We start from the raw sequence: 20,149 nt of genomic DNA, 5'->3' as shown, positions 1-20,149 counted from the left end.
TCACTTCTTGACAGTACTTCAACCAAATAGGTTTTGAAATACAAGAGTAAAGGGTGGAACAGAAAAAAAAAATCAAACAAAAATTCACATCTAGAAGAGCAATCCCTTGTATTCACAACACAGAAAAAAAACAAGGAATCTTGTCATGATTTATCTTTGGGTGATTTTTTTTGTAGCTACATATAATTTAACAAGGCATCATAAACCATTAAATATAAAATTCTGAAACATCTCACATGTTTCATCTCTATGAAGGTGGAAAGAAAAGTCACAGAAAAGACTAAAAGTAGAATTTTAGTCATGTTTTAGACATGTTTCTTGATTCTTCCTACATTGATCATACCTTTATCCCTTGATCTCAAATAATTTGGGGGATTAGGTTTTTTAAAATACATTTTTCAAATTCAACTAAAATTCTGAAACATCTTAATAAATTTGATTTTTTCTATTTAACATTTTCTCAATATACCTAAAACAGTAAGAGTAAAGAACTGATACAATTTTATATTCACAATGCATTTTTTAAAATATACTTGTTCTCATTATCAGTTTTAATTCTCAACTTAGCAGTCACCATACTGCTAGTCCCTTTCTCCTCCCACAAATCTCAAAAATGAACAAAAAAATCTTGAAATATTAACTAAGCATGTAACTAAATGACTTCTTTACAGAATTTCCTGAGCATTTATTATTTAGATTTGTTCTTCTTAGTCGACTCATCTACATTTTTCTTCTAAGAAGGATGGGATTTTGGTAAATTCTTTTTTTTTTTTTTTTTTGTACCAGGGATTGAACCCAGGGGTACTTAACCAGTAAGCCACATCCTTAGCCCATTTTATTTTTTATTTTGAGACAAGATAGCACTAAGTTGCTCAGGGCCTTCCTAAATTGCTGAGGCTGGCTTTGAACTTCCAATCCTCCTGCCTCAGCCTCCCAAGTCGCTGGATTTACAGGCATGTGCCACCACACCCAGCCAATAAATTCCTTTTTGTAGGTAAAAAATAAAAAAATCTTTTCCATATTTAACACAAAAGGGAAAATATTGCTCCACTGATATTAAAAAGTTTCTTAAAATATTAGTGATAACACACAATTTTTTAACAAGCTTATCTTATTCACAATTTGGAACTTGTTCTTGCAAATGGGAGCACAAACCAAAAGTAGCACTATTCAAAGTCATTACAGCAAACTCTCTTTGGAGATGCTTTCTGAGTATGGCATATATCATTCTGGTCAACATATAGTTAATACGCAATTGGAAATCATTACCTGATGTCTTCATCATCTCTGCCTTCTTTAGAATTTGTCTAAAGTTAGATTTCACAAGGTCTGGAACTTGATTCATTCAGATCCACCTGATGTATACCCACTGAAAATCTGCATTTTTAATAGCCAAATATAATCTTCAAAGTAATTCCATGTTTGGTTATGCAGGCTCTTTGCTATGCAGTAGACCATAATCATAAAACAGAATGTTAGTGGCAAAAATATCTCCACAGGGCTGGGGTTGTGGCTCAGTGGTGGAGTGCTTGCCTGGCATGAGGCACTGGGTTCAATCCTCAGCACCACATAAAAATAAATAAGTAAAGGTATTTTTTAAAGTATATCTCCACAGAATAAACAAAATAACTACTGGAAAGTGCCTCTCAAATCAGCCAGAGTAGAGGTTTAAAAAAAAAAAAAAACCCCAAGGGTGGAGGGGAACCCAAAAATTCTTTGACACTAAATGCATAGAAAAGTCTATGTGATGGGCTGGGGTTGTAGCTCAGTGGTAGAGTGCTCACCTAACATGTGTGAGGCACTGGGTTCAAGCCTCAGCACCACATAAGAATAAATAAATAAAGTACTGCATACATCTGTAACTGAAAAAAAAATTTTTTTAAAAAGAAATGCCTATCTGACAAATAAATCTACTAAGCATAGATGTTGCCATGTGGGTAAAGTATTAATCTGTAGTACTTGAAAATATATAGGTATTATTTAATTTCACAGAATTTTTAATATGTTGTATTAGTCATGCTTTATGACAATTTTTAGTTTTGTTAAAGATGTTTCCTGTTTATTAGAAATAGTTATCATACTGCTTGGAATAAATTACAAAATTATAGAGCTCTGTTCAGTTCTAGCTAAAGTCAAACTTTAAAGACTATAGAGGCTTTAAAGAAAACCCAACCCTTAAAAAATATCTTTAAAATATAGAGTTGCTTTCTGATTTGCACACTTTTTTAAAAGTTTAGTTTCAAATTTCATAAAGCAACTGGCAACTGAGTTCATAGTTATTCTCTAAACTAAAATCTGGAAAATAATATCTAATAATAAGTGCTCAAATGTTTCCTGCAAAGTGATCTGTAAACTGTCAAGTATTTTCAAGATTATCTCACACGGAATCAAAACATTAACTGAATGTGTTGTTAGACATCACAATAAAAAAAAAAATTCTTTTTAGGTCTGTGTCACTTCCTGTTAAACTAATGCCATAAACAAACACAGCATATCTTAAATATTTGATTTCTGAAATCTTAAAAGTAACAGACTTCATATAAAACTATAACAATATTGGTATGGTATTCCTTTAAGTGCTTAAAAGTGGATGCTGCACTTTTATTTTAAAAAAATGGAGGATACTGAAAGGTTAAGTATAGACAAGCATCAAGAATGAAAATCATCCATCTTTGAATATTATACATTTCCTGTTCTAAAGACTAAAGTAACACTTTAACATAAGTTGTGGGTCCTTCAGTTCACATTCTACTATTTAGGCACAAAATGAAGATAGGTCACAAAATGTATGAACATTTTCAAGGTTAGCTTTTGAGAAATATACTTGAACCAATCATAGAATAGTGCATGGTTTGTATTTGTTAGCTTAAGTAATAGAAAAAAAATACATATTTGTTCTGTGGTGACTATTTATTGTGGTGACAATTTTATTTTCCTCTTCACATTTTCGGTGACTGTTTCCCACTGGTATCATCAACCAGGTCTCTCAGGCGAGATAAGTGGTGCAAGGCCCTTCATTAAAAAGTATAGAACACATTATAAACCAATATTAAGAACTGAACAGCCAATGAAGACAGCAAGAAAGGGTGATTTACATTGTTTATTAACTTCAAAATTAGTAGAAGAAATGAACTCAAGAGAATAATATAAATATCAAACTATTGAAAACTATTCCTTATAAAACTCTGAGATCTGAATATTTGGGGATTAAAATAATTTCCTATCTTCAATAAACATTTATTTAGAAATTTTATTTTTGACTTTCAATTTTTAAGTTAATCTGCCAAGTAACCTAAGAAGAAAAAATAACAGATATCATTTGTATCATACTTAACAAGTAACAGTACTTAAAAGGTTACAGTTGTGAAGAAAACACATTTTATTGAATAGAAGGAAAATCAATGACTTCTCCAATAAGATTGAATAGTGTGGTATTATCTTAATGATAAAATATGGAAAAGATGACCACATTCATAACCAGAATACTTTGTAATCTAGAAAGAGTAATTCTGGAATTGAATTAATTTTCGATTGTCCTTTGTGTCAATTTACAGACTGAAAACAATGAAAAATACACTGATATACTTTTGTAAGTCTAAATTTACTTCATAACAGTTTGTCCTGTTTATGAAGTAACATAAACAGTAAATTCCTTACTGACATTTTTGAAATATAAAATAAAAGCCAAATTAAGATTGCTCTTGTTAACCCAACAAAATCAACCACTAAGCAATCTAACAAAACGTGAATTTTGCTCTCCTTAAAAGTAGAATTTTATAGGTAGGCCAGATCACTGTTTACAAAAAAGTTACTGATGTTAAAAAAAAATTCTTGCACATTGTAAAAGTACCTATAGATCAGTATCAGTTTTTGTGATGACTTACAGCCCAGTGTTCATTTTTACCAAGAAAAAGATCTCTTAAGATATGTACTTTATCTCAGAAAACACATTTGGGTCTGCAACACAAGTTTAATGTCAATGTTTTTCACAGCAATAGATAGCTTGAAATCATTCACTTTAAAGTAGAATGATGTCTTCACCCTAGATGATCAACTAAGGTCCTGCACCTACTTCTCCATGAACAGTTTACACTATCATTCATGTTAGAAATAGTTTTTTTTTTTTTTTTAAGTGAGTCCCAGTGATGCTTCTTACTAGCTGTGCAACCTTGGGCAAGATTCTTTCTTATTACTCCACAACTATTCCCTGATCTATATTATTAAGACAAAAATAGTACTTTCTTCACAGGGTCCCAAGGATCACATGAATTATATTCAATAGCACTTAATACACTGATACTTGGTAAATATTCAATAAATGTTAATTACATATCATTATACACTGAATTGTACTAAGTATAAAACACCTTATTCAAGTACAATAACAAGCTACAAATAAAGAAGTATTATTTCTAACAAACATGTATATTTAAAAATTAGAGTCATAAGTTCATGTCTTGAATTTTACGTTTCCACTATTTGCTAAGCAAATTTTGAAAATACAAAAGGTAGGAAACATTTACTTAGCTTCACTTACAGTCAAGTTTTGAAATAGGTTACTAGAGTAAAATTTTTTAATCTTAGTATTTCTTAAGTTCAGTAATTCTGTCTTCTGAGGACACTTCATATTCACACAAACTCATAAATAGCCTTCTCTTCTGTAAATATCATGACCACAGAAAAGACTTCTATTCACTTTTTTAAGACAATTTAAGAAAATTATATGTATCTTTATATCCAGAATATTATACTTTATATATACTTTGTATATACTTTCAGATATGTGTCAAATAATGACACGTTACTATTAGACTTATTCTAGACAAACTATATGAAAATTCATTTCATAACAAGTTATTATTATAGGATATCTATACTGGTACTATCTCAAATTGTTGTTATTACTCAGAAATGAAAGGAGAAAGTGAGCCATTCATATCTGTTACATTTTAAATGTCTAAGGATATCTCATTAGGTCCTTAGAACATTTTAAATAGGAAATAGAATAGGTAAGAGAAAACAATGTTTTCTTAAAGATAATGTGCTCCAAGAAGCTTAAATATGCCTACTATGCATCTATTTTTAGAACTACTTAATTCCATCCTAATTTCAAAGGACTGAAGACTAAGATGAATTTGTATCCATATTAGTAAAGAAAACTTACTTTTGAAGAGACCTAGTAATAGGAATCATACTTTCCTTCAACTGTAGTTTAGAAAAATCATCTTCTGCAATCTATTATTAAAAACACCAAAGAACAAAAAAATTAATTTTTTTAAATTTTAAAATTAAATCCTATTAAAATGTGATTAAGAACATTAAAATATTCTCTACATTTTCAAAGAATTCTAGCAAACAAGTTAAGAGAACATTAAATATTTTTATTTTTCCTATATTCTAAAAATACAACTGCCACTTAGATTCATCTTTCAATTGTCCATTAAAAAATATGTTTGTTAAAAATTAAATGTTGGCCTGAAATTACAACTTTACTGAATAAGGTAGTATCTCAATGATGCTTAAAAGGGGAAGGAAAAGAAGGATGGATTACACTCTGTATGTTAATGTTATGATTAGTAGAATGTTGGGAGAAAAATTTTAAATAAAATTCAAATGACTAGGGTGTGGAAGTTCTCAAGAGCTGATTCACTCATTAAAAACTGAATTTCATAAAACTCTACTGAATAATAACGACAAAACAATGCCCAAAAAAAAGAGCTAACACTTATTGAGTATATACCAGTTGCCAAGCACTATACTAAGTGCTTTACATGGTTAGTTTCAAATCGTTTTCTCAACAACCTCATTTTATAGAAAAGGAAACTTATAAGCAAAATGAGCCAGGTCCAAAAAGGTAAATACTGCATGATCTCACTTATATGTGTAATCCAAAAAGTTCAACTAACAGAAGTAGAGCAAAATGTGGTAGTTATCAATGGCTGGTAGGTGGTAGATAAAAGATTTTGGTTAAAGAATACAAAATTAAATTTGGAGAAATAAGTTCAAGGGAGCTGCTACTGTACAACATGGTGACTATAGTTAATAACAATGCACTATATACTTAAAATTACTGAGAGTAGATTTTAAATGTTTTTATCACAAAAAATAAGTATGTGAGGTAATGTATGTTAATTAACTCAATTTAACCATTCCACAGTATACACATATTTTAAAGCAGTATGTTGTACACCAAAAATATACATACTGTTTATTTGTTAATTAAAAACAAATAAAGAAACAAACTGAAATTAAAGAGGTTAAATGATTTGTACAAATGTTCTACTTGCTAGTAAGTGGCAGAATTAGAATTCATAATCAGACTTTAAAAACTATACTTTCATGAAGAAAATTCACTTCCTATAGAACAGCAACCCAAATCTCAATTTATAAATCAAGTTTTTGCTTACTTGTTTAACCTCTTCAATTGGCTCTGTAATTCTAGTCTGATTAAAACTTTCCTGTACTGCTTGAAGATTAAATAACATTTGTTTCAACGCTTCAACAGGACCATGATGTTTGCCTCCAGAAAGGGTAGGGCTCTACAGTTAAAACAGATAGTAGTAAAGTTAACCAATCAAAAGTGAGAGAATAAGTCATTTTGTGTTATTTTCCCCAACACAAAATTAATACAAAAATCTAAATAATGCATATTAAAATGTTTAAAAAATCAAAATTGTAACTTACCACTTCCCCATACCCAGTCCCCAGATGAGGTTATCTAGAACAATGTGATTAAGTTTGGCATATCCTTTCTAATCCCTACTCTTTCAAAATGAATAGTACGTGTTTATATTTACAACAAATTCATTTTGCAGATTTAAATCACAGTCTTTTATGATGGAAAATGTCTTCAGAGAGCAGGTAAACCAACATGCTCTTTTCAGATGTGTGAATAAAACTAGTTATCAGTTAAGCAAGGATTAAAATTTTAAATATAGCTTTCTCTGCATACTTACATGCTTATGTTTTCACATAGAGAATATTGTCCTTTCACCGCTTCAGGGTCACACATCTAAAGAACTACCTAAATAACACTACATCTCACTTATCACTGACCTTACCTGTGTCCAAAGAAGGCAACAGCACTTAGCCACATAAGGTGGTCAGGATTCTTTTAAGATAATCTGTAAGGGATATTTTAAAACTTCTTTTAAAAAGTCTTAATAGTCTATTATTTTTACATTTTTTTTCTTTTTTTCTTTTTTTTTTTTTTTTTTGCGGTGCTGGGGATTGAACCCAGGGCCTTGTGCTTAAGAGGCAAGCACTCTACCAACTGAGCTATAACTCCAGCCCCTATTTTTACATCTTTTAAATGAGTTGCTGTGTCCTCACAGTTATCCACAAAGTGGCAAATAAACCTCTGAAGATGTCTATAATTTAACATATTTCAGCATTGGCTATGCAAGTATATATAACATTTAAACTTCACTTACACAGGAAGTGTTTGACTTACATAAGATATTCAAGGAAAGCAGAATGACAAAAAAGATTTTCAAGATCTTCCCACAATATATGAACATGATATAAGAAAAAGAGTATGGAAATATATAATGGTATATCCTTTGTGGAAAACAGTACAATTCCTCAAAAAACTAAACAGAGAACTACCTGCAATTTTCCTCCTAGGTACATATCCAAAAGAAGCAAAGGCAAGAACTTAAGCAGATATCTCTATCCTCATATTCATAGCATCATCATTCACAATAGCAAAAAGCTGAAGAACCCCAGTGTTCATATTGGATGAATAGATAAACAAAATATAGCACAAGCACAGAATGTAATATTATTCAGTCTAAGAACAAAGGAAATTTTTGACATATGCTCCAACATGGATGAATCTTAGAGACAATAAGCGAAGTGAAATAAAACAGTCACAATAAGAAAAATACGGGCTCGGGATATGGCTCAGTTGGTAGAGTGCTTGCCTTGCAAGCACAAGGCCCTGGGTTCGGTCTCCAGTACCGCAAAAAAAAAAATATATATATATATATATATTATATGATATTTCATACATGTGGTTCCAAGAGTAACAAATTCATAGTGACAGAAAGAATGCTGCTTTTACCAGACGGTGGGAGAGAGAGGAGTTAGTGTTCAATGAGTGCAGAGTTTTCATGTGGGAAGATGAAAATTTTCTGGACATGAATGATGATAGTGGCTATACCCAATGTAAAAATACTAAATGCCTCAGTATATTTAAAAAGGGCTAACCTATAGATCAGCATAGTTGTGCAGGCCTGTAATCCTTGATACTAGGGAGACTGAGGCAGAAGAATCACAAGTTCAAAGTCAGGCTCGGCAACTTAGCAAGACTGTCTCAAAATGAAATTTAAAAAGGGGCTGGGGACGTAGCTCAGTGGTATTTTCCAAACATGTGCAAGGATCTGGGTTCAATCCCTAGCACCAGACACACAAAAGGTTTGGTTAAACTGGCAAATTTTTGTTATATATATTTTTAAATATATTGCTAAATATACATATTTTGCTACAATAAATTTGTTTTAAATTTTTAAGAAGAAAAAGAAACAGTATAAGGATTCGGTTGGGTTTAATAAATGTTGGTATTGTGTGATATAATTTGAGACTAGTCATTACAACCTGATAATGAAGTGAGGCACAATGTCAAACACCTGTAATCCCAGTAGCTTGGGAGGCTGAGGCAGGAGGATTTAAAGTTCAAAGCCAGTCTCAGCAAATTAGCAAGGTCCTAAGCAACTCAGCAAGACCCTACCTCTACATCAAATATAAAAAAGGACTGGGGATGTGGTTCAGTGCATAAGTGACCCTAGGTTCAATCCTCAGTACAAAACAAACAAATAAACAAAACCTAGTAATGAATGTCTCTGGGTACATCTTTTTGTTTATCTCTAACTCTTAGAACCATATTAATGTTTTACACAATCAAAAAACAGACAATTTAAATGAAACAGAACATTAGGAGAGTCCAATATATAAGAACAAATTACCTAAAAGTATAATAAATAAATACAACCACACTAAAGGGAGTTAGCTGGGAAGAAAATAATTAGAAATAAGGAGCCAGGCATGGTGACGCATGCCCATAATTCCAGCAGCTTGGGAGGTGGAGCAGGAGGATTGCAGGTTCGAAGCTAGCCTCAGCAATTTAGCAAGGCTATAAGCAACCTAGTGAGATGCTATCTCAAAATAAAAAATAAAAAAGGGCTGGGGATGTGGCTCAGTGGTTAAGCACCCTTGAGTCCAATCCCTGGCACCCAAAAAAAAAAAAAAAGAAAAGAAAAGAAAAGAAAAAAAAGAAGAAAGCCTTATAGAATTATACTGAAAATCTTAAGTATCAGTATAAACTCATGATCTTATACGTACACACACACACACACACACACACACACACACACATTTATACACACACACATACACATTTATGAATATGTAAATATACATGTATAGGTATAGAAACATAAATGTGTGATAATATATGGTTTGGTAAACATGCTTCCTAGATCAGCCTGCTGAGTCTAGAATGAATAACAACTCAACAGAAATAAGCACATCTACTGCCTAGATCTTTGTTTCTAAATACCTTTTTTTTTTTTTTTGGCAGTGCAGTGGGGATGGCTACTGGGGATTGAACTTCAAGGGCACTCAACCACTGAGCCACATTCCCAGCCCTATTTTGTATTTTATTTAGAGATAGGGTCTCACTGAGTTGCTTAGGGCCTTGCTAAGTTGCTGTGGCTGGCTTTGACCTCAACATCCTCCTGCTTCAACCTTCCAAGTCGCTTGGATTATAGGTGTGTGCCTCCATGCCTGGCTCTAAATATAAAGAACTACAGTTGCTCAGAGAAGTTCTTAAAAAAAGAATGGGGCCATGTCAAAAGGACACAGGGGCTAACCTAAAGGAATTCCTATGGTCCTAAACTGCAACAATTTGAACAATATAAATAATTTTGCATTATAAAACTAGAATAAAATAAATATCTGAGTCCCTACTGATGTAAACAATTTCATAAATCAGGGAGAAGGCATAACTATCATTACACAAGAATTTTAATTAATACGTATTGAAGAAAGGACAAGATTCACCACTTATACTAAAATTAGTGGATGTAATTGTGCATAGTCTCCAAGTATCTTCCCTAAGATAGATAGTAATTACAAGGGAAAATGGTAGCTTTACTAAAGCTAATAAGTACCACCTTACCATGTTCATACCATGAGTATGAACAGAATATTGTTACATTACTACATTAACATGTCAATATATCAATGACATCAATATATTATGAACAATCTAAAATGATGCACTGAGAAAGCACAATATTACTTCATTGGTATTCTTGCCAAAAATACAAAACCCCATCCTTATCATGAGAAAATTCTACAGACTCTATCTACAAAAACACTGATGAGTACTTTTTAAGAGTGTTAAGGAAAGACTAAAAAGTGGCAACAGAGTAAAGTAGATTGAGGAAACATAAAAACTAAATGTAATTGCTGGATCCAAGAGTGGAACCTGGAAAGGTCATTGAGTAAAAACTGGTGAAAATGTAAAAAGGTACACACTACACAGTTTTGTAACTAAGACAATGACCTGGTAATCACTGTACTATGGTTATGTAAGATTGTTAATATTAGGAGAATCAGGGAGAAAGAAACACAGGAACTTTCTATACTATTTTTGCAAATTTCTGTACATCTAAAATTTCAAAGAAGTGAAAACCTCAAAAAACAAAACTGTTCCTGGTAGTGAGGTTGTGTATGTGTGGGCAAGGGCTAGGTTACAACTGATTAGTATTAACACTCATCTATCTCAAGCTTAAAAAAAAACAAATCGCCCAATTTTTTCTTCTACCAGTATACCTTTCCTAAGTAAACACCACCACCAATCCCTCAATTGCTTGGTTCAACCATCTTGGATTCATCCTTTGGATTCTCTATGTATTCATTCTATCAGGTCTATCTTCAAAATACATCTCAAGTCTAACAATTTCTGACCACCTCCAACATGTCCACTGTAATCAAAGTCATTACTCTTCCTATTCTGAAAGATTGAAATAGCCTCCCAACTAGGTCCCAGTTCCCTCTCCAGGTAGTTTCAAGATATGCTTCACACAACTGTTAGTTTCTATTTCAAAATGCAGATCTGTCATTTTCTATTTTAAAATATCTATAACTGTAAAAACCAAACCTCATATTCAACTGGCCTGAAAAATACAATTTCCTGCATAATAGTCTATTTATATGGCTTTCATAAACAAACAGACAAATAAACATTGTAATAACAATGTAGCCTATCTGTAGAATTCAACCCCGCATCCTTCTACTTTAGAATATTAAAATAAAATTACCAATAATTCTGAAAGGAGTTATGGTTTTATAAGTATATGTTGAGGAGAAGAGAATTTGGGTTTGTTATTGTTATTAATTTCTAAGTTCTTAGGTATTTAACAACTATATATTAGTCATAAGTCTTTTAATAAGTAAGATTTAACTTTACTCACCTGACTATCATTATTTAAAAAATCTTCAAGAACCTTTTTAGCATATTTCTCACTTGAAGCTTGTTGAGGCTTATCATCAGAATTAACAGGAACAGGAGATTTGCTAAACAGGATTGAAAGGATATAAAACAGCAATTAAGTTCCCAAATTCTAAAAATTATACAGTATATAATTTAAGCATTTTCATTTAAATACAAGTGGTCACCAAGAAATAACCATCATGAATATGACTCATATCAATGTTGGATGATAATTCCTCTATCTTCTTCCTAAACTGATAACAATCCAACCCCTCTCTATCCTCCTGCTTCATCTTTCAAGCCTTAAAGTAAAACTACAAAGAAACTGAAGATACAAGTACTCAACTAGATGAAAAAGCCCTCAACTACAGAACAGTTACAAAAAACTCGCTGTTTAAAATTAGCAGTACATTTTTCCAATTAAACATTGTTACTGGGGGTCATGGTAGCTCAATAGTAGAGCACTTGTCTAACACATGCAAGGCCCTGAGTTTGATCCCACGTACCACAAAATAAATAAATAAATATATATATATATATATATATATTTTTTTTTAAGGCTACTTATCCAATGATAATCAAAAACCCCACAATCTCATGAATTTCTACTGGAATGGCAGTTAGATGTTCTCCCATTTCAAGATGATAGGACAGATCTCCCCTCCAGAACTGGTTTTTACATGAAGGATAGACTGTGCTGAGAAAAGGATTATTTACAAAAATTAAAACTCCTGAGTACAAATCCCAATCCCATTCATGATAGGATCTTAGGAAATTTGTCTGAACTTCAGTTTCTACGTTTTTTTGTCCCACTTATGCCATAGAGGTATTGCAAAAATAACGGAGTTAACTCTTTATGAACCTGGTTCATTTAATAGATGCTCTATAAATACTCGTTTCTTTTTTAAAGTTCAAGTAATAGAGAAAAGAGCACCCCCAGCAAAAATAAGAATGTTAGCCAAATCAAATTGTATTAGTCACAGGAATAAGTCTGCTCATTCCATTTCTGTTACTTATGGACCACTAAAATGTATGTAACTCTCAAGAACTTAATCTAGTAACCTTCACTGAAATGTCACATGCTAATGTTGTTTCTTAATAAGAAGCACTTCTTTACTGACATATTTGTAATTTACTAAGAGTTTTTCTCACTCCAGGTAGTCTTTTCCCTTACTGTTTATCCAAAAAAAAAAAAAAAAAAAAAAAAATATATATATATATATATGGAATGTGTATATACATTAACCAGGTTTTGTGAAATGACTTTTTTGCACCTATTAACTGAAGGTGATATGATTATTAAAGCAGGTTTATTATGCTATTCCTCTACTTTGTATTTGTTTGAAATTTTTCATAATAAAAAGTTGTTTAAAAAACAATTAGCTGTTATGGTTATGTTCTTCCTTTTAGAATGCTACCTTTAGTTGCTTCCTATTATACTTTGTTTTGGTCTAATGACAGGTTGATAATAATTTATCCATCTGAAGCAGATTTGTTTTGTCTAAAAATATAAGCATCAAAATGTGTGAACTGATCCTCCGAAAATGGAACTACTGTATGCAGGTTGGTAGGTCAAACCATTGATAATACTATACAAGTCTGGGGTTTATAAATCTAATTACAAAATACATCAAATACATTCAAAATTTTTCCTCTTAAACATCTCTGACACTACTTGCCCATTCATTTTGGTTCAAACTGAAAACAAAGTATTGAAGCTGTGACACTTTACTAATCCACAGAACAACTGGTAAGAAAATAAATTAGGGAATAAGAAATATAAGAGATGCTAATCATTAAGCGAGCTTTTTTCTATAACAAGGTTCAAAGAAGATATTGTTGAAATAACTCAAGATGAAAAGCTAAAAGAAGAAAATGAAATATTCTGGATAATCATCATCACTACTACAATTTATAAAAAAGTTCAACCTTAGTCAGAAATTGTACTATAAGTAGTTTCACTTTCTAACTAATTGACTTTTCCTAACAATCACAATGTAGTTATTTTTTTCTCCCATCTCAAAGGGGCAGAGGCAGAAATTTGAACTGGAATTAGCATCAACATTCAAAACTGGAGCTATTCAACTTAGAAGTAATAAAAAATGAATCCAGGAATTAATGGACTCCATTTAACAAAACAAAAGCCCAGACAACCGAAGATAATAAGAGGTTGGGTACAGTGGTGCATGCCTATAATCCCACCAGCTCGGGAGGCTGAGGCAGGAAGATAGCCAATTCAAAGCCAGTCTCAGCAACTTAGCAAGATCCCGTCCCTAAATAAAATACAAAAAGAGCTAGGGATCAAGCTCAATGGTTAAGCACCTCTGGGTTCAATCCCTGGTACCAATAATAATAATAATAATTTATAAGAGCCTAAGGCAGATGTGTCACCAATAATGCATGTCTGATAAGTCCTAATGTAATAACATCACTAATAATAAAAACATTCCCACTTTCCAAATTCTAACTCCACACTCACATTCTCAGGTGGGTAGGTAAACACTTTTAAAATTATTCTAAGAAACTATATCATAGAAAGATTAAACAAAACAAATGAAAACAATTTTAGAAACTACAAAACCTAGACAATAGACCATATAAGAATATGCTCATCATTTAAGGAAATGAGTAACTAAAAGAGAATGCAAAATATAAATGAAAAGGAATGAATAATTCATGGAAAGAACTTGGGGTAGAACTTAAAGTTGAAAAAAAGGAACAAGAATTTTCTAATACTTCTCCATTTGCTGTTTGGTTCTAATCCCTCATATTGATATATATTGATATTTAATAGTGAAACAAAGTGAACATGTAACAAAGACAGAAAGTACATAATGTACCTATGAGCATAAATCACTACCCCATCCTGTGGTAATAATGAAAACTGCAATTTAAAGTAAGCAACAATGAAGTCTACATTCTACAGAATTACAATGTTTTTATTATTATTAATTACCATTGTTATTTAAAAAATAAATCTGATGTTCATATGGCATTTTTCATTTAGAAAACTGAACAGCTTTTCCACTGTCACTTACAAAGCAACAGGAATATTTTCCCATGATCTTTCTGCTTCAAGTTTATCTAATGAGCAAGGACTGTCATCCTTCTCCACAGACTTCGGTAATTCTTCAGTACACTGATCTAGATTTCTCTTGGCCTTCAGGATAAGCAGTTCAATTTTGTCACCTAATTTTAAAATATTATGTTAATTCTTCAAAAACAAATGGAAAGCACTACAAAATCTCACAAAGGCAATAAGACATCTGTAACAATAAATTATATCAAAATGCAAAAAGGGAGAAAAAATAAATCTACAGAATCTACATAAATTAAGAAGTACTCTAAAAACATATATCACTATAGCAAAACTAAAACATAAAAGGTCCTAGATATTAGTCCAAATTTTCAGCACTTCATTTAAAAAATCAAAAACAAAAAACTAAAAACAAAATATTACCACTGAATGGCTTTTTGGATTGTCCTGGGAGAAGTGGATTCTCACAATGACATTGGTTATGTTCAGAATCACATCTGTATTCATTAACTAATCCTTTATCATCACTGAAGTAATGTGAATAATTTGAGGGCTCAAAAGAATATTCAAAACAATCTAATTTATTCATAAGCCGAGAAGTTCTTTGTGCCTGATAACTATGTCTAGGGGAAGAATGATCTTCTTTAAATACTTTATAAACCTTTTGACTACTTGCATCAGGTAGCAAGTCTTCATTGTGGAGCCAGACTGGGTATTTGAAATCAGGTAAACTAGTTATCCCTGAAACATTGAGGTCAGATTTCTGGCTAGTGAGCCATCTTGGATAATTCTTTTCATGACTGTGTTGTGAACTGTCGTTTAATGATGATTTCTTGGGGAAAGATAAAGATGATTCAAAAATACATTTATTGGTCCTATTCATAAGTTTTGGGCTTTTTAGTTTACCACATTGCTTTCCATTTATATTTGTGTCTACAACACGTGTAACTAAGCTATCCTTGCCCACTGCAGTGCAGGAATCTTGAAAATTCAGATGCTTTTTAATGGCCGAGGAACCCAGTCTTCCAGTACATTTCTTGTTTTTCTTGCTTATTTTCACTGGTCCAACATCAGTGAAAGAAAATGATCCATCTGCTGGAAGTCTTAACAGATCATCAGTTGTTAGGCTAACAGAATCTATGTCATTAACAATCTCTCTTCTATATGATAAGGGTAAGGAGTTTGAGTGCTTTTTGTGATCAAGATTTTCAAAAGCTGAAAAATAAAACATAGTTCAGTTTATCTTCCTTTATCACATATACTTAATAACATTCAACTGTAAATGATAATTAAGGATTTAAGAATTGCTTTTGCCACCTTCTCATTATCCTCACTAAAGTTTTGATTGAAAGTATAAGATATAGGTTAACAAAACAGAACATGCTTTCTTTTGCACATCTCTTCAATGTTTTATTTCTACACATTTCTCTCCAATCACCTACATTTTCCTGTGTTTTTTACTTTAGGATTTCTTTCAATTTTTTTCATCTAGACATACCTAATATATTAATACAATCAAATCAACATGGGTCATTCAATACTATCTGTAGCATAGAAAAATGTTATTCAACTAGATGGAAAAAAATAATTTTTTTCTCTCTTACTCGCCCTACAAAGGCATGGTTACAACACAGAAGACAGCTATTCTAGTTCTCTTCTTCTGAAGTACGTTATTCACATCTAAGAGTTTAATGCAATTTTTTTCCTTTCTAGGCCCATTCTCTAAGTACTCAAGAAAGTGCTAACTGGTTTATCAGCAACCGCATTATCCAAACTTGCCTTTGTGTAAGCCTTATCAAGGACAAACCCTTTTGAACAGTATTGTTCCATAGGATACAGACTAGAAAGACTAATACAGACATATCCTATCAATTGAAATTGAGCGAGTATAAACTCAGAAAGGTTGCATTGTGTTTAAGTTCATTAAGTTAGTTAATGAAAGCTAGAACCACATCAGTAGTCTATTCCTTATGCTATAGTAAACTTCCCTTCCAAGGTCAAAGAGGAATTTTTAAGCTGAAAATTCCTGATAACCAGAGAATTACGCAAGCGTTTCAAAAAAAATTCAGATTTTGATACTACATGTTATTTTTATTCCAACATAACAAAAAAGGTCTAACTATAAGGCTACAATAATCTCTGAAATGCTTCAAATTATTAGACATAAAGAAAATAAAAGCATACCATTGTTTGGTTTGTAAATATATTTGGAGAATTGACACATATTAGCAGAACTCCCATCACTGCTAATTTTTCCAGTGCTTGTACCAGGATATACTTGGCTTAAGTCAAAATCATCAATGTAGGCCTGTAGAGCCTGGGAAGCAGAACTGTACAGCTTATCCTTATAGTGAAAAGGGCCATCAGTGTTGGAAGAATTACCACCACTCAGGCTGCAGTTTGCCAGAAGGGAAGAAACTGAAGATTCCTGAGAACAAACTCTGTGCTTTGTGTTTGATTTTGCCATGGCTTCCTCAACGTGGGTTACTTGTATTCATTTTCCTTAAAAACAACTGTAACATGAAAACAAACAGTTAAGGCACCAATTAAAAGGAATAATGATGATATGCAGAGAAAATTACTAAATATGCTAACTTTGAAAATTTTTCTTTAATGAATAAAATCAGTTTTCTATAACAGAAACTCCTTTTCAGGCATTGTAGTTTTTCTAGTATCTTATGAAACCTTTCATCAATGATGTAGAAAACACTTATTAAGCATCTACTGTGTGACTAGAAGTATATATACAAGAGTTGACTGAGAATATACATGAGAAGCACCAATGAAAAAATACATTTAAAGTCCTAAAAACTACTCAAGTACAATCTGTTTTCTTATGGTGACATATTCTATGACATCACAAACTTAACATTCCCCTATATTCAATAAATCATAAGCCTACTACTAAGCACCGTAGATAGTAGGTAATCAATGAAAAAGAAAAAAAAAAATCTTTTTCAAGTTGGGGTTTCACTGTTGCCCAGGCTGGCCCTGAATTCTTGAGCCCAAGAGATACTCATGTCTCAGCCTCCTGAATAGAGAAGACTATAGACATATGCCACTGTAACTTACCAGCTTCAATAAATTTTTAAAGTCATTAAATATTAAAGCAAAAAGAGCATCCACTTTCAAAATTGTAAATGCAAATAAAAAACTTCAGCCAAACCTTCCCCGAAAAGAGACTGAAAAGAATGGAAATATAAACAAACTGGAAGTCTTACTTCAGAATGAGCTAGCAATCTGGACTTTTCCTAAAATAACTTTTTTTTGACAGAGCTGGGGATCAGACTCAAGCACACTAGACAAGCACCCTCCCCCTTTTTTGAGAGAGAGGGTTCCCTAAATTGCCCAGTGTGATCTTGAGCTTGCAATCCTCTTACCTCTTGCCTCCACAGTAGCTGGGATTAGAGGTGTGCACCACCATGTCCAGCTAAAATAACATTCTTATTATATACCTTCATTTTTTATATCACCCTATTTTAAATTTTTATTTTGAACACAGCTCCTTTCAAAATAAATTTAGATTGTTTGAAAATCAACTTAATGTATTCATCTTGATTTTTTTCCCATTATGAAAACTAAAACAACTTTTTACAGTAATAACAGGAACTATATTTGAAAATCCAAGAAATAACAAAATGGACAGGCACTAACTCAGAACATATGACAGTTGTTAAGAAATAAAGACTTTTCTATACTAAAAAAGAAGGATTAATGTCTAAGACTTAACATGCTATGTTGTAAAGTCAGTATGTTTAGTTTTTTACTATAATTTTGGAAATATTTGTCATAGTAACTTTTTGAAGTAACCTTAGCAACTGTCAAATTTGATTTTAAATTATGGAAAGTTTTAATTTAAGAAGAAATAGTAAATCACCTTCCTGTCAAAGTCTCAGAGAGCATGCCTTTCCAGGAGATCTGACAGTGGTTGTAGAAGCCACAAAACATAAGAAAACGACTACTTAGCTTCTTCCATATCCTTGAAATGCCATGATATTGAGATATCTCCAGAGAATGGCTAGACTGTCAGTTTTGTCCTTTCTTTATCCCTCCTACTAAAGAAATATAAATTTGCACTCAAGCAAATTTACTTCCCTAAGCTCAAATGAACGTTTTTCCCCTTGTATGGACAACATAACAGGTTACAATTTTACTTTACAAAACCTTAACTATTGGGTTATAGTTCTTAATAAGTGGGTGATGACATTTACCAGTTATTTTAATTCACAAGACTGACAATTTAATTTTTATTATGGAAAGTTTTCAAACCTATGCAAAAGTTGGGTCGTTTAATAAATTCCTCTGCATCCTATCATGCTGCTTCCACCAATTACCAACATACCTCAACTACCTATATCCCCACCTTCCTCTCCCCGCGTCAACCACGGGATTGTTTCGAATCCCGCGCGTATCAAGCAATGCCCAAGTGTCTTACCATCTCCTCCAGGATCACTTCAGTCCGATTATCCAAAAGCAAGTCCATCATGCCGAATAGAACGTTGGCACTTAAGAGCGAAAAAATGTCACCTCCCCTGATGTAAAGAGAGAATGTTCGGCATCAAGCAGCGAGAAGATCGAGCAGGAAGTTAGGAACTCTTGGGACAGCGGCGCTAAGTTAGGGAAGCGAGCGCTGCTTTGCTCTGCAGCAGAAAGGCGGGACCGGGAAAGCCAAGCTGGCCAGCGCCACCCAGCCGCACGGCTCTCGCGCACTCGGCGCGCGCTGGGTCTACACTCTCTGCCCGATTTCTCCAACCCTCTCGCTCCGGGGCCGGGGCGGGGGCGGGGGTCCACGGTCCCGTCAGTCACAGATACAGGGTCTTCCGTTGCTTTTCACTCCGAGACCTTTTACTCAGCAGCAACAGAGAGCGCCGCGGCGGGCATTCCGGGCCACTGCCCAGAAAGCGCAAGCCCCGGCCCCGCGCCCGCTCGCCGCGCGTCCCGGGACCCTCTCGGCGCCGGCCGCACTCCCTCTAGCCTTCTCCCGGCTCGAGGCGCGCCCTCCCTCCCGAGACGCCTTCCTCCTCCGCAGGGACGCCCGTCCGTTAGCCTTGCCCTCGGGCTGTCAAAGGATGGGACGCCCCTCGAAACTACACCCTTCTTTCCGGCCTAACTCACCCAACTGAGGCCCGAAAAGAGGTTCAAAAAACGCAGGCTTCCACAAGACTCCGCCGAAAGCCCGGGCCTCTTACGGAACGCGAGCGACGCGACAAAGCATGCCCTCGGGCGCCCAGCTCGCAGCCTCGCCGCCGTCACAGCGCAGGCCACGCCCGCGCTCCCTTTCAAACCGACCCAACATGGCGCGGGCCTGCGGTGCGCGTGCGCGGCGCTCGGGCGCGGGCGGGATGCCCCGGGGCGGAGGCGGGGTGCTGCGGGCGTTGGGTAGCGGGCTCGGCGGGGACGTGGAGTTGCTCCCGGGTCTGCTTTCTGGTTTGGGAGCGGGGGTTCTGTGCTTGGTCCACGTCGCAGTGCCCCCGACCCCCGCCGCGGTCCTTGCCTCCATCACCGCTGCTCGCGGCCGCTCGGTGCAGCCGACTAGCACATCTTCGCCCTGGGCTGTGGGAGGCGAACGGGTGGGAAGGAGACTTGGGGGCGTTGGCAGCCACGGTTCCGGT

General features: G+C 34.1%; 2 protein-coding genes across 3 annotated transcripts in view; one reads left to right on the top strand and one right to left on the bottom strand.

The window, feature by feature from the left end:
- Window positions 1-960: 960 nt before the first annotated feature.
- On the bottom strand, window positions 961-20,063 carry C15H18orf54 (chromosome 15 C18orf54 homolog). 2 transcript variants are annotated; one of them, XM_047526476.1, is made up of 9 exons: window positions 19,653-20,061; window positions 18,973-19,069; window positions 16,722-17,050; window positions 14,961-15,752; window positions 14,539-14,689; window positions 11,481-11,583; window positions 6,408-6,539; window positions 5,165-5,235; window positions 961-3,012 (listed from the first exon to the last, which is right to left on the bottom strand). In XM_047526476.1, exons 3-9 carry the CDS (start codon window positions 17,002-17,004, stop codon window positions 2,940-2,942), a joined length of 1,605 nt encoding a protein of 534 aa, XP_047382432.1. In that variant the 5' UTR covers window positions 17,005-17,050; window positions 18,973-19,069; window positions 19,653-20,061; the 3' UTR covers window positions 961-2,939. The 2 variants fall into 2 exon arrangements, with proteins under 2 accessions (XP_047382432.1, XP_047382433.1); XM_047526477.1 differs by lacking the exons at window positions 961-3,012; window positions 5,165-5,235 and adding an exon at window positions 7,062-7,124 and having other exon boundaries at window positions 6,410-6,539; window positions 19,653-20,063.
- Stard6 (StAR related lipid transfer domain containing 6) overlaps window positions 19,831-20,149 on the top strand; it is a 30,471-nt gene continuing 30,152 nt past the window's right edge. The window contains exon 1 of the mRNA XM_047526481.1: window positions 19,831-19,847. The gene's annotated coding sequence lies outside the window, so the exon portion shown is untranslated. The remainder of the gene's footprint in view (window positions 19,848-20,149) is intronic.

The sequence above is a fragment of the Sciurus carolinensis genome, chromosome 15 (genome assembly GCF_902686445.1).
Source record: "Sciurus carolinensis chromosome 15, mSciCar1.2, whole genome shotgun sequence".
NCBI lineage: Eukaryota > Metazoa > Chordata > Mammalia > Rodentia > Sciuridae > Sciurus > Sciurus carolinensis.
Note: the sequence above shows the minus strand (reverse complement) of the source record. Positions and strands in the feature narration are given on the sequence as shown.

Coding starts and splice junctions, on each gene's coding strand:
- C15H18orf54 (XM_047526476.1), bottom strand. CDS start 17,004: ATGGCAAAATCAAACACAAAGCACAGAGTTTGTTCTCAGGAATCTTCA. Junction 14,690..14,960: donor ATCCAAAAAGCCATTCAGTG/GTAATATTTTGT, acceptor TTTTAAAATTAG/GTGACAAAATTGAACTGCTT. Junction 3,013..5,164: donor ATTACTAGGTCTCTTCAAAA/GTAAGTTTTCTT, acceptor TTTTTAATGAAG/GGCCTTGCACCACTTATCTC.